General features: G+C 38.1%; 1 protein-coding gene across 1 annotated transcript; it reads right to left on the bottom strand.

Moving 5' to 3' along the window:
- Positions 1-1,204: 1,204 nt before the first annotated feature.
- Positions 1,205-12,597, bottom strand: cyb561 (cytochrome b561). Its single transcript, XM_079845922.1, has 6 exons — positions 12,354-12,597; positions 11,359-11,569; positions 8,496-8,594; positions 4,339-4,442; positions 3,796-3,953; positions 1,205-1,909 (listed from the first exon to the last, which is right to left on the bottom strand). The coding sequence occupies exons 2-6, from the start codon at positions 11,564-11,566 to the stop codon at positions 1,717-1,719; spliced, it is 762 nt and encodes a 253-aa protein (XP_079702048.1). The 5' UTR covers positions 11,567-11,569; positions 12,354-12,597; the 3' UTR covers positions 1,205-1,716.
- Between the last annotated feature and the right edge of the window lie 1,756 nt (positions 12,598-14,353).

The following is a 14,353-nucleotide window of genomic DNA, read 5'->3' as shown; positions in this document are numbered from 1 at the left end:
GATGAACGGAGGTCTTACGGGTGTCAAACGATGGCAGAATTTTCATTTTGGATTTAAAATCAAGATTTAATGTGATAAATGTTAAAATGTATGTTTTTAGTTAAACCTTCTCCCTTTAAATACTTTGTTCAGTTCAGGAACAATTTATGCAATTTTATATTATTTATTTTAAAGAATTAAGAGTAATTTCATTACTATCCTTGTAAAGTTCAACTGGTTGAGGTTGATAAGGGATTTAGAAAGTAATAAATAATGCATTACTTTTTAGCGGTAGTAATTAGTACAGTAATGTAATCACAATCTTGAAGATGTAATAAGTAGCTAGTAAGTAATTCAATACTTTTTAAGAGTAACTTCCCAAAAACTATGTGTGTATGTGTATATTCCGATCAGGCATAATATTATGACAGGTGAAGTGAAAAACACCGATTATCTCTTCATAACGGCACCTGTTATGTGGGATATATGAGGGCTTTAGCATCAGAACTGGACCACGAAGCAATGGAAGATGGTGGCCTGGTCTGATGAGTCACGTTTTCTTTTACATCACGTGGATGGCCGGGTGCGTGTTCGTCGCTTACCAGGGGAACTCATGGCACCAGGATGCACTATGGGAAGAAGGCAAGCCGGCGGAGGTGTGATGCTTTGGGAAGTGTTCTGCTGGGAAACCTTGGGTCCTGCCATCCATATGGATGTTACTTTGACATGTACCATCTACATAAGCATTGTTGCAGACCATGTGCACCCTTTCATGGAAACGGTATTTCCTGGTGGCTGTGGCTCTTTCAGCAGATAATGCGCCCTGCCACAGACCAAAAATGGTTCAGGAACGGTTTGAGTTGTTGACTTGGCCTCCAAATTCCCCAGATCTCAATCCAATCGAGCATCTGTGGGATGCTGAACAAACAAGTCCGATCCATGGAAGCCCCACCTCGCAACTTACAGGACTGAAAGGATCTGCTGCTAACATCTTGGTGCCAGATACCACAGCACACCTTCAGGGGTCTAGTGGAGTCCATGCCTCGACGAATCAGGGCTGTTTTGGCAGCAACACAATATTAGGTCATAATGTTATGCCTGATCATATTAATATATATGGGTGTGTGTGTATATATATATATATATATATATATTATCACTTTTCTTCAAGATGGAATATAGGAAAGAGTCATCTAAAAACAGAACAACACTATGCAAAAGACTTGATAACAAATTGAAATGTTACTAATTTCAGCCTTAATCCGCAAGTATTTTTCAGTCATTTATACAGGAAGAGACATTCAATATTTTCATATAAATATGGCGTAATGCAGGTTTTTTGCGTATAATATTAAGTTATGTAGTTTTAAGTAATGTAAAACAAACTTGCTGTTCAAACCTGTGAGAAAACATTTGCTGCTGTGTCTGCGTATTTCAGTTTTTTAGTACAGTCTGGTCAAATAAATTCTAAGGCACAAGAAAGTACATCCTGATATTTTAAATGATCGAATGCATTTAAACACAATATATCAATATATACAACTCTAATATTCCTTTCGTATTAATTTGGTTTGGCACAATTACATGGTGGTAATTTAATCCTGCCTTAATCTTCATATGACAAGGGGGTGTCAAATACAAATAATACGAAGACTGCAAATGAAGGAACTGGTGGACAGGTTTGCTAGGACATTGGTAGAAAGTGCTTAAAGGTAGTTGTTGGAGTATATTAAGACATTAAGGAGAACTGGGGATTTCTCCTTCCGACAGGGTCTTAAAGTGCACGGATAGGGCCTCCTCTTCAGGATTCGGCGGTCGCCTAAAATCGTCTCTCGTCACCACGTAACCCACCACGACCCCAAAGCACACCAGCAACAAGCCTAGAATATTTGCCAGGACCCCCTCGGCAGCAAACTTGGAGTAAGTTGGCCTGAGAACAGAAAAAGTGCCATAAAATGTTTACTGGTTAATGAATGGAAAAACACTCTTGTAGCTTGCAAATCTTAAATAACACAAGCTTCAACTGAAACACTGTTTCTTATGGCACATTCACATCAAGAATGTTTAACTGTAATGATAAATACACCAGCGGACGATACCATTCTGTTTATTCTAAGCATGTGCTGCTGTTTTGTTGTCTGCCGCTTTAAATGCTTGAGCTCATTACAGCAGGATGGATTCTTATTGGCTGTCAATGTTTTTATCGTTTTATCAGCTGGTAAAAAAATCATACTGAAAGTGATTCCAATGATAACGTTTCTCTGTGCCGTTACAGTTGTGGTGTGGACTAACAATTTTTAGAACTTTGGATGTTTACACGTCAACGCTCAAAAAAACGGAAACGTTTTTCCTTTAAGTTTTTAATGTACAGACGACAACATGTCAAAATGCGAAATTACTTTCTGCGAAAACGACTAAAATATTATGTATGTATTCGTGTCAGGCCAGTAGTTGGCGATGTCACTTTGTAAAGAACTGAACACATCATACACATGTGCATGATGTCACAGTTTTCACAAATTCAAGTTTTTGTAGTTCACGCGGAGACGATAACGGTATCATTTTCAAAAACTTGCACTTTAAAACCCATTTTCAAAAGTTTGCGTTTTCAGGCCCCCAAAACACAGTTGTCGTGTAAATGAACGTCCAAAACGCATAAAAAGTTTAGTTGAAAATGGTGTTGTGTAAACAGCCCATATATCTTTATCGTTCTCAATGTGAATGGGCCTTTACAAGTTATGTCAGTGTGTGGGACTTTTCTTATTTATTTCCATTCTATTATTTGGACATGATGAATTCTACCTGCAGCCACCCAAATTTGTGACGAGTGTTTATTTATGTTAAAGGTGCACTATGTAACTTTTCCGTCCGCTAGAGGTTGTCTATTCAAAACAAAGGCGTAGTTTGATGACGCCACATTTGAGCGCAGAATCTTGGGATTTGGTCTTCACCTCACAGCTGGTGGAAAAGAATCGGGATAGGACTCGGGCAGAAATCATGTGGATGGATGTGATTATAAACGTTACTGTAGTATGAAGCAGAAGCAGGGCAGAGTGTTGTGGAGCTGAGCAAGGCCGCTGGAGCCATTGTTAATAAGATGAACGCAACACACACCTCGCGAGCCGCGGGACTTTTATTATACCACAGTCGCCGGCGCCAATTCTGCTTTTCCGGTCTTGACTATGAGGTAACGCAGCTCTGTTTATCATATTAGATACATCTGAGTGTGTTGAAAGTGATCGAGGGAATGCCTGTGCATTCCCTCGACGGCTGCTATGACACTCGTTGCACACTGCAGTGAGAGTAAAGCGTTTCTCCAAAATAAAAACGGAAACTGAGGGTAACGCAGATATGACGCAATCGACAGGCGACTCTCACATGTCCCGGTTCCTTGGGTAAAATAGCAATTTTCTCACGATTTACAAATAGTTGGAAACATTTGGGATCTTGTAAGTACTCAACTGAACAAAATATATAACACTGGCCTAGTGATTTTTGGATATTTTACTGCAAAAATGTTACATAGTGCAGCTTTAATGAATTGTACAGCATATTTTATCGTTTTTTTTAAATAAACTGTTCATGAGTTACGCAGTAAATAGGCACACAATGAATATCTTGAACAAAACCAGCATTTGAGGCTCTACAGTGAGAGATGGAGAAAAGAAGCCAAATATCATTAATATTCATTGAAAGTGCCTTTCCGCTGTGACTCATTCACGCGGTGACTCATTCCTTTCTTCCGATTCAAAATGTTTACCTCAGCTTAGTGACATCAGTTTTAAAAATATATCTGTTTGATACATTGACACTCACATGATACTGAAGAGCAATTTCTCTGTGATTCCCAGCAGACAGGATCCTACAGACATGACCAGCAGCAACAGGCCGAAGAAGACGTGCAGAGGAAGATACCAGCTCCTCAACTGAGCAGATGCCCATGGGAAAAGGAAAAATCCCAGTCCAAGTAACCACTGGAAGAAAGGAGAGGAGAACTAGTCAGCCCTAAGACATGGGGGTTGGCTTCTTAAAAATGTTTTAGGATCAGGTATCCTCAAATTATGAAAAGGTTCTATAAAAAAAAATATATATATGAGTGGACTAGCAGGTCAGGTTTGGCTGGATTACCGGTGTCAATAAAAACACTAATGGCAATGTTCTGATGTTAATAGTGATGTTAGCCGTGTAATGGATGCGACCATCCACACGGGGGTTTGCTAATGCAGAGCAAAGTGCTTCCAAACCACAGAACAGTCATGATGACAAAGAGCAGCTCAGCTGTTCAAATAAGGAAGAAGGACGATGTTTAAATGCAAAATAGACCTTTGCGTTGGTCAAAATGAAATAACTGCAAATTACCTGCAAGAAAAACAGCACAAAAGTGAGCATGCCACACCAGCTGTGCAGAGAATACATGTGAGAGATCTTAGCCGATGAATGGAAATCAAATGCGGCCACAAGACCTGAGGAGAGAGAGGGAGATGTTAAAAACTCTATACTTTTCATTTTTCTTCACAATTTTCTGCAATTAATTCAAATCAAATTGCTGATGTTTTAGGTGTTATCTGTTTTGTTTTAGTAAACTTTTAAGATGTCTGAAAATCTTTGAAAAATTACCACACAAAAAAAAAAAATCACCAAAATATGTGGATATTTACTTATCCATCTACACTTCCATTCAAAAGTTTGGGGTCAGTACGTTTTTTTTTATTTATTATTGTTTTTGAAAGAAGTCTCTTTTACTCACACAAAGTCTGCATACATTTGATCAAACAAATAACACCAATGTCATTTCTGTCTCTTTTGATCAATTCAATGCATCCTTGCTGAATAAAAGTATTCATTTCTAAAAGGTGCAATGTTTTTGTTAAAAATTGACAATTTAAATAATAGGTAAATACATTCTCTAACCTTCTTCCAAAATGTGTTTTTTGTTTCTTCTTTCTGATTCACTATGGTAAGGATAGAGAAAAGTTGCTGCGGCTACTTTGACGCATATGGGAGTGGCAGAAGTTAGTTGTCAGAAAGGTTGACATGGAGCAGCCACATCTCAAACCTTTTAAACAAACGCAGAACAAAGGAGATGTTTTTTTCTGCTGGCAAAAAGAGAACGCAACAGAGCTTGTAATAAAACAAGAATCAACATTAGATGGCAAGAACTGAGGGATTTGAAATGTTCTAAAAGCAACATTATTTATTACTCAACAGGTAAAGTATTTTATTGAACAGATATATTGCCATATGTAGCACTCAGTATGTTTCCACCAGCATGACCCGGGTGCTAGTTCAGAGCCAGTGCTAGTGCCAGTTCGGAGTTGGTTCGACTGTTGAGGCTTCTAAGAAACGGTTTGCCTTTCCACATGCTGAGAGCCACCACAGAGCCAGGTCTTACGTCACTGTATATGTCTCATCTTTCTCAACAACGCTAGCGAGGCAGCGGGAAACACAAACACGCCAGGCTTGTTCGAGATGCATCGGCGCTGCACAGACTGATCAGCGTATGATATCAAAACACTGCAAGAGCGATTCAAAAGCATAAGGAGTCGTATGCTCTCGTTGTACATTGACGTCATACGGCGATCAGTCTGCACAGCACCGATGCATCTCAAACAAGCCTTCCATCAACAATGGCGAACATTACATTACTATTGATGCACATGCCTGGCTTTGTGATCCTACATTGGCATCAAAACAGCGAATCCAACGCATTCGTGCAGCTCGCCGTAATTTGTATAGACGGAGATTACAATCGAGCAGCTATTAGCTCCATTAGCTGCTATTTCAAAAATGCCGGTCACAAGTTTGTGTTCATTTTGTTGGTCACGGTAACCCCACCCCCAGCCCCTGACGCAAGCGGTTCTTACTTCTAGACCAGCAATGTTTTGGTGCTACTTAAGAACCACTTTTCCTGGTTCAGAGCTGGTGCTTTGGGTGTAGAAAGACAGAGAACCGATTTGAAACTAGGCTCTGGCTCCGAACCAGCACTCAAACCGCCTTGGTGGAAAAGGGGTATAACAGAGTTCAGTGTAAAGCATTATCTATTGTGAGAGTCATTTCATGGTTGTGGTAGCTGTGCTGGAATTTATTTGCAAGGAAGTAACGTGTCTATTAATGGGTTTAGCTTCAGTAATGTCTTCAGCTAGTCAGCTTAAGATCCTTTCAATCTAAACTGGTTATATCTCTTAAACCTAGTAGTAAATGTTTTATGAGTATGATAACCATATGTGACCAGTCACGGAAAGTAGGGACACAAGTCGGCAGCACAACTTTCGAGCAAAATGAGAAAGAAGCGGGTTTTTTTCAAAATTGGTGATTTTCGCTTTTTTGCAGAATCTGTTAGTTGAGATCACGAAGAAGCCTCTCCGTGTTTGAGATAGCAATATTAGTATATTTAAAAGCGTACACTTTGAGGTTGAAATCGGCTTGTTTTTCTGAGATTTTAGCATGCAACAGAGGCGTGTTTCTTTTATTATTGCTCCTGCCCTCCAAGGGAAGCGTGGCTCAGTGTTGCCACGGGCTGTTTTTCATGTCCGCGGGTTGAAGCGACCCCAATTATGTGATATTTAGCCCCAGGAATGCAAATTTTAGTAGGCAACCATGCCAAAAAAACACATATTTTACCCCCCAAATGCGAAATTTTACCAGAGAAGCCCCCCTGAAACGGGATTGGGCTTGTTTTGGGCTAGTTTTGAGTAGCAATTGTGTGGGTTTTGTTGTGAAAACCTGGCAACCCTGGTGGCTGGCCGCGCACAGATCTCTGCTGACTGCTGGCAGCGCCAAAGCAATAACGAGCAGCTGATACGAAGTGCAAAGAACCTCCCAGATGACAGAAAGTCTGAAGCAGTAAAGAAGCAACACGATCATCTTTCCCTTGTGCAGAAAGAGAGGGCTGTGTACAACGACATGACTGAAAATAAACATACATACAGGTCCTTGAAAGTGCTTGAATTTATTTTGTGCCAGAAGTTTTCTGGAAGAAATTCCATATTATTCTCTCCGGTCCGATAATGTGTTATTTCGCCAACACTTCGTGGACTATGCTTGATTTACGTTTGTTACTTGCATTTACACATTACGTTAAGTGTTTCCCGTGGGAGGTACTTTGTGTTGTACTTTGCCATGATGTTCACGCGCTCACTTGCCTTCTATACTTCTAAAACTATACGGTACCTCAGCGTTTCACAGACACACCGTGAAATATGGCAAAAATAGACTGGTTACATGAGCCTAAGCACTTTTCAATAAAATCCATGCAAAAGTTAATATCAGATCATTTTAAAATACAGTATAGGATGTACCGAATATTCTTCAGTTTTATGCAAAACAGAAATATGACAAATAGAATATCAGACCTCTGTCATATGGCCAAAAATAAATGCAAAAAAAAAAAGCTGGACCTGTAAAGTCCTTGAAAGGTTCTTGAATTTGAAGTTAACCAAGCTGTGGGAACGTTGTATTAACAACTATCCAAACTGTTTTAGACCTAAAAGAGTCTTTGTAGGCCTATGTTACCCTTAAATGTCAGAGAAAAGAACAAAATATAGAATAAATATTAAAAAAAATAGAATTCTATATTTTTTTCTTATAGAAAATTGTACTTTTCATATTATACTATAAAAACACATAATTATAGTTGATTTTAGTTTATCATAGTTGATCATAACTAGAGATGAAATGGCATGAAAATTTAATTTCATGATTATAGTGACCAAAATGATCCCGGTTACCACAGAATCCGGTTCAAAAAGTCCTAATGCTACACAATGCATCCCGTTGGGTCTGTCGTTGCTATGCAACCATGCAGCTTTACAGGGGGTATGGCTTATATAAATGAGCCCTATTGTCACTCCCAACAGGTGAGAACTGCAAAATGTTTAGAGGTCTTTTTCTCCCTATTAAGCTTTTTTGAGTGCCTACTTTCAAATGGCCACAACTTCTCCAAATATGATCAGATTTCCATGTCTTACACATCGTTGGAAAGCTTGGAGACTACACTTTCAGAATCTACTTATCTTCAGAATAACTCAAAATGCCCCAGAATTGACTTGTGTCCCTACTTTCCGTGACTGGTCACATATTCATCCGCACAGTCATGCAGAGCCGAAGCATAAACAAAACAATGTTCTTCTGCAAAATGCATGCCGTTTTACTTTTTAACCTAGAGGGCCAAAAGTTACATAGTGTACCTTTAAAAAAAAATTGTACTGACCCCAAACTTTTAAATGGTAGAGTACATATATAGAATGCTACAGAGCAGTTATGTTGCATGCATTGGTGTTGACTTCTGGAAATGCAAATCAGCCTTGCGATTCATAAAATGCATCTGTTTATCTGAAGGAAATTTTAGTTTTCCCCTTGTTTAACGGTTAAAACTGCACATTAGTCACGGGAAATGATTGTGACCGCAGCAGTTGAGAATTGCAGCTAAAATGGCTGTCATTAAACAAACACCCAGCAAAACAACAGTGCTGCCAAATGTACATGTAATCTGCCTTTTCTTCACATGTTGGACTTACCTACAATACTGATGATGAGGGCCATCATATGCAGCAGAGCGTGGAGAATTTTCACAGAACGTTTAGTCTCATTTCTAAAGACACGGTAAACCAGAACCGCTGTGGTAGAGAAAGAACAAGCTCTTATAAAGCCATTATATCATATGTGAAAAGTTTAGCCAATTATAAAAGGTATTACAAGTATAAAGTAACAGATAGAAGTCTTAAAGGCACCAAAATCAGCCTGTGTCAGGTTTGAAACTCTACAGATGCAGTAACTTGTCAAATAACAGGCCGAGGATGTATTCCCATGTGTCTTTTTAACCTTTGTACTAGCAGACAGATCCCCTCTGGGCTCTTTTTACTGGTGCTTTTTGGGACAGCTAAACCTCTAATAGGCCAATGACCTTTCAGCTATAATGTCCTAATTAAATTGCCATAACGAGGGCTTTGAATCAGAGGATCACTGCTAAAGATATTACCTCAATTAGCATCTGTCTCTGTTGAATGCTTTATTAAGTGTCCAGATGGAAGAACCGTGAATTGACTGTGATTATACTTTAACAGCACAGAAGTCTGTTTATGTAACATACACCGATCAGGCATAACATTATGACAGGTGAAGTGAATAACACTGATTATCTTTTCATCACGGCACCTGTTAGTGGGTGGGATATATTAGACAGCAAGTGAACATTTTGTCTTCAAAGTTGTGTGCTAGAAGCAGAAAAAATGGGCAAGCTTAAGGAGTTTGAGCGAGTTTGACAAGGGCCAAATTGTGATGGCTAGACGACTGGATCAGAGCATCTCCAAAACTGCAGCTCTTGTGGGGTGTTCCCGGTCTGCAGTGGTCAGTATCTATCAAAAGTGGTCCAAGAAAGGAGCAGTGGTGAACCGGCGACAGGGTCATGGTAGTGCCAAGGCACATTGATGCAAGTGAGGAGTGAAGGCTGGCCTGTGTGGTCCGATCAAACAGACGAGCTACTGTAGCTCAAATTGCTCAAGAAGTCAATGCTGGTTCTGATTGAAAGATGTCAGAATACACAGTGCATCATAAAAGTTTGTTGCATATGGGGCTGCATAGCTGCAGAACAGTCAGGGTGCCCATGCTGACCCGTCCACCGCCGAAAGTGCCAACAGTGGGCACGTGAGCATCAGAACTGGTGGCCTGGTCTGATGAATCACGTTTTCTTTTACATCACGTGGATGGCCGGGTGCGTGTGCGTCGCTTACCTGGGGAACTCATGGCACCAGGATGCACTATGGGAAGAAGGCAAGCCGGCGGAGGCAGTGTGATGCTTTGGGCGATGTTCTGCTGTGAAACTTTGGGTCCTGCCATCCATGTGGATGTTACTTTGACATGTACCATCTACATAAGCATTGTTGCAGACCATGTGCACCCTTTCATGGAAACGGTATTCCCTGGTGGCTGTGGCTCTTTCAGCAGATAATGCGCCCTGCCACAAAGCAAAAATGGTTCAGGAATGGTTTGAGGAGCACAACAACGAGTTTGAGTTGTTGACTTGGCCTCCAAATTCCCCAGATCACAATCCAATCGAGCATCTGTGGGATGTGCTGAACAAACAAGTCCGATCCATGGAGGCAGCACATCGCAACTTACAGGACTTAAAGGATCTGCTGCTAACATTTTAGTGCCAGATACCACAGCACACCTTCAGGGGTCTAGTGGAGTCCATGCCTCGAAGGGTCAGGTTTTTGGCAGCAAAAGGGGGACCAACACAATATTAAACGGTCATAATGTTATGCCTGATCAGTGTATATGAACTCTTATTCTATCAGATTATAGATTACTGTAACCTCGACTGTAACCACATTATTACTGTAACCATGACTACAGCAGTTACATATTAATAGAGAAAACCACACAATACTATCTCTCAGCAGGACTTCATCTCAGTTGGAAAACCAACCATAAAGTATTCTAGCCCATATTGATTCATATATACACAAACTCAGGAAACAAATCAGATCATAGCTCTAATAGCATTAGCTGGCCCTTTCTGTTCAGTATTGTGTGCGTTCTATTACAAGTCACATACACACACACCCTAAGGGTTGAGAGACACAGATGTCTTATTAGACAATTACATCTTATCTCTTGGTCTTTGCAACCAGCTATTCTACATTTGACATTTGGCCAAAACACAGTATTATACAAAAAGAGAAAAAAAAATTATGAAAGTTTTTTATTTTTTTTATTACCTGTATTGATTATTAATCATCCACCATTAGACCACAATAAGTATTACAAAACAATATATAGTAGATTTTGTTCATTAAGACACAATATTTTTTACACAATATCATTAATATTTTTACTACATATGTAACACATTACGAGGAACCTATTTTAATATTTGTATGTATACTTATACCCCAAACTTTTGAACATTATTTACCATATAAACATTTTGTTTAATATATTGCATATAATAATTATTTGATTTTATTCATTAAATTTTTAATTACATTATTTTGTAGTTTAAAATAAACTGTTTGAGTGACTGAATAAATGGGTAGATAAATGGCTCAAATAATGGCAACATTTGTTCAAGTCACCAACACAGCAGAGGAAAACTAGGTTAATCAGTAATATCAAGGTATTAAAAATGATTAAATGAAAAAAAAAAAAAAAAAAGATTAGTTTTCTAGGCAGCTGTAGCACTGCATGTTCACCTGCTGGGCTACAGAAAAAATACATATATTCAGCCCAGACAAACTATATCAGTATCCTTGGTGTCAAAACTAGCATTTATACTATTTCCTGAACTGCACCTCTTCTATTAATTTAATTCAGCAAACAGCAGTTAAATAAAGTCAGATAATAATAATAATATATTTTATCTTTACTTATAATTCTTACCATCTCCATAGAGGAAGACCAGGCCGAGGACCATACAGAGAGGGTGGACGTTAAACTCTTGTGCTGAGCCGTCCCAGGCGTAGCCTCCCCGGTAATGTCCCATCCACACGCCTGTGATCACCACACACGCAACCCCCAGCACCTGAGAACACACCACGTACCACGGCAGCGTCCGCAAGCCGCCCGCGCTCAACGGCATACCCTCCATTGCCTGGGACACAGGGATGAAAGAAAGAAAACCTTTAAGGGATGTACAAGACTCCACCTCTTATGCAAATTAAATATTTAATGCATTATACAAATATGAATAGCAGATTTGCACTCTTCATGTAAAATATTATTGCGACCCGGACATTTTCAATATATAATGAGAGCCAAGTACTTGAAATGGTTATAAGAAACATTCAAGTAATAGTGAAATTATTTGTTTTAATAATAATAGTGATAACAATAAGTGTATACATGCTATACAGACATGAAATAACGAACAATGCACACTAATTTAGTTCTATAATTGCAATATTATTTAACATTATTGGCATTGAAGAAGCTGCATGCATCTCCAATGGATTTGCAATATCTTCATATTGTTGTCTGGATAATCACGTGATTTCAGTCGTTTGCCTTATGAGAGCCTTTAGCAAACACATTATGCAGATAAAGACCTTCAGTGTGTGTTTAAGTATCATGTGGTCTTTGGCAGACTTACGAAAGCACAACATCACCCTCTTGTAAAAACAATGTGTTATATCTGACTGCATGGTGATTAACAAGCTTAAACTCCCACTTTAGCCGGTGCAAACACATTATGTTTAGGTCTAGAACCACTAACCTCGTCGTGATAATAACAAGTTTTAAGATGAACCCTTGGATAACGGTGGGAAATTCCTCCAGACGTCATGCAAACCATAATCCAGAGCTAATGATACCATTTTAAATTGTATTTGCCACTAAATTATGCGCGCTGTCAATAGTCTCAAAAAAGTGTCACTCACCTGAGCCACGTCTCCAGAAAGACGGAGGAAAGGGCGTGTTTTTATTATTTTTTATTTTAAGACCAGAATCACGAGATTCTATTGCTCAGAGGAGTTTTGTAACCTACTATCAAAAATGTATCTGATATTCTCTCTATTCAGTAACTCGAAGTCTCTGCTGATTTAGACGCACGATGCACGCGCCTGCCTGACTTTTAACATGTTCATTTCTGTAGCTCGTCTTTCTTGACGCACTTGGAAGTTGACGGGCAGATTTAGGCCACGCCCTCACGCTATCACTATTGGAGGAGGAGGATGATGCTTCCGTTGCCTTGGTAACCTGCATCTTTGAGTGATCGCAGTTGATTTGCTCATACGGCGTAACCATATACTTAAACCATATTATATTTCAGTACTTCCAGTCATTTATCGTGCAGAGAGAATACATAGGCTCACATCTAAACAATAGGCATACGCAATAGATTGATAATAATTGACTGTTTATTTGTAATTAGTGATGTCTGTTTTGATTCTTTAGTTTTATTTATGTACACTGCCGTTCAAAAGTTTGTTGTTGAAAGAGTTGCCTACCTTTTGCTCACCACCAAGGCTGCAGATAAAAAAAATACAATAACTTAAATTGTAAAATATTTTTACAATTTAAAATAGAAAAATAACTGTTTTGTATTTTAATACGTGCTTAAAATGTAATTTATTCTTCAGTGTCACATGATCCTTCTGAATTTCTGCTCAAGAAACATTTATTGGGCTATTATTATTATCCTAATTTTATAATTTATCATTTAATTTTAATATTATTTATGTGTATTTAAGTAAAACACTTCCTAAATAACACGTAAATAAATAAATACATTTTAAATAAATACATTTTTTATTTGCAGAGCCTTGGTGGGGGGTGGTGGATTACAATTTTTAATAAAATAAATATTCAAATGTAATTTTCTACAAAGCTTTTGCATTAAATAAAACGATACAGTTGCTCATAAGTTAACCTTCCTTTGCAGAATATGCAATATGTTTATAATGGTTTATGCCATATAACTTTTAATAATTTTTGAACAGGATCATGGTGTGTGAATTTTGAGTTTTGAGTTTTTTTGTTTTTTTGTTTAAAGATCATATTTTGTTTAGTACTGCCCTCAGTCGTTGATCATCCAGGTACAGTAGATTCAAGAGTCTGTAAACTGTTGAATGAATGTGGTTAATTTATGTAAATTTAGTTATTATTATTAAACATATGTTATGTGAAACAGCTTATTCAGGACAGTACTAAATAAAAAGAAATTACACACTGTAAAAAAATATTTTAAAAGTAAATTATCTGGATGCCTTAAAATGTATTAGTTCATTGAAATTAAAAATTGGAGTTAATACAACGAACATTTTTGAGAATCAACATAATCTTTTATTCAAATATTATTAAAAGATTTTGCATATTGAGTAATTGTGTGTTTTATTTGTAATAATGCAGTGAAACATGGCAAATTATGATATTTTCACGGTTTATCACATCATTTTTTTTTATGTGGTTCAGATACAATAATATTTGGAGTTTCTATTTATAAAACCAATTTCCTTCATTGTATTACTCAAATTTTTAATTTCAATGAACTCAAAATGTTAAGGCAACCAGGTTACTTACTTTTTTAAGTTAAAAACAAATTTGCACTTTTTTTACAGTGCATTGATTCTTTGTGATCCCTCTTATTTTGTTAAAAATGATTAACATCTTGCGTATTCTGCAAGTGGTATGTAAACTTATGAGCAGAACTGTATATCTATTTTCCTTGTCAGGACAGAATTATCTGTTAAGTTCGTTTGCATAGCCCATTAACTGAACCTTGAATATCATCCTTTGTATTATATCACACACTGACCACAAGAGGGATGCAATGAGCTGTGGATATCGCTGCAATTCATCTGCAATATCTCCTGTCGTCATTGGCCACAATATTAGAGCTTATGCTGACATAATGTGTATGCATGATGTGTCACAGTCT

The sequence above is a fragment of the Gobio gobio genome (assembly GCF_949357685.1).
Source record: "Gobio gobio genome assembly, chromosome: 1".
Classification (NCBI taxonomy): domain Eukaryota; kingdom Metazoa; phylum Chordata; class Actinopteri; order Cypriniformes; family Gobionidae; genus Gobio; species Gobio gobio.
The sequence above is the reverse complement of the archived record's forward strand: the minus strand, read 5'-3'. Positions and strand labels throughout refer to the sequence as shown.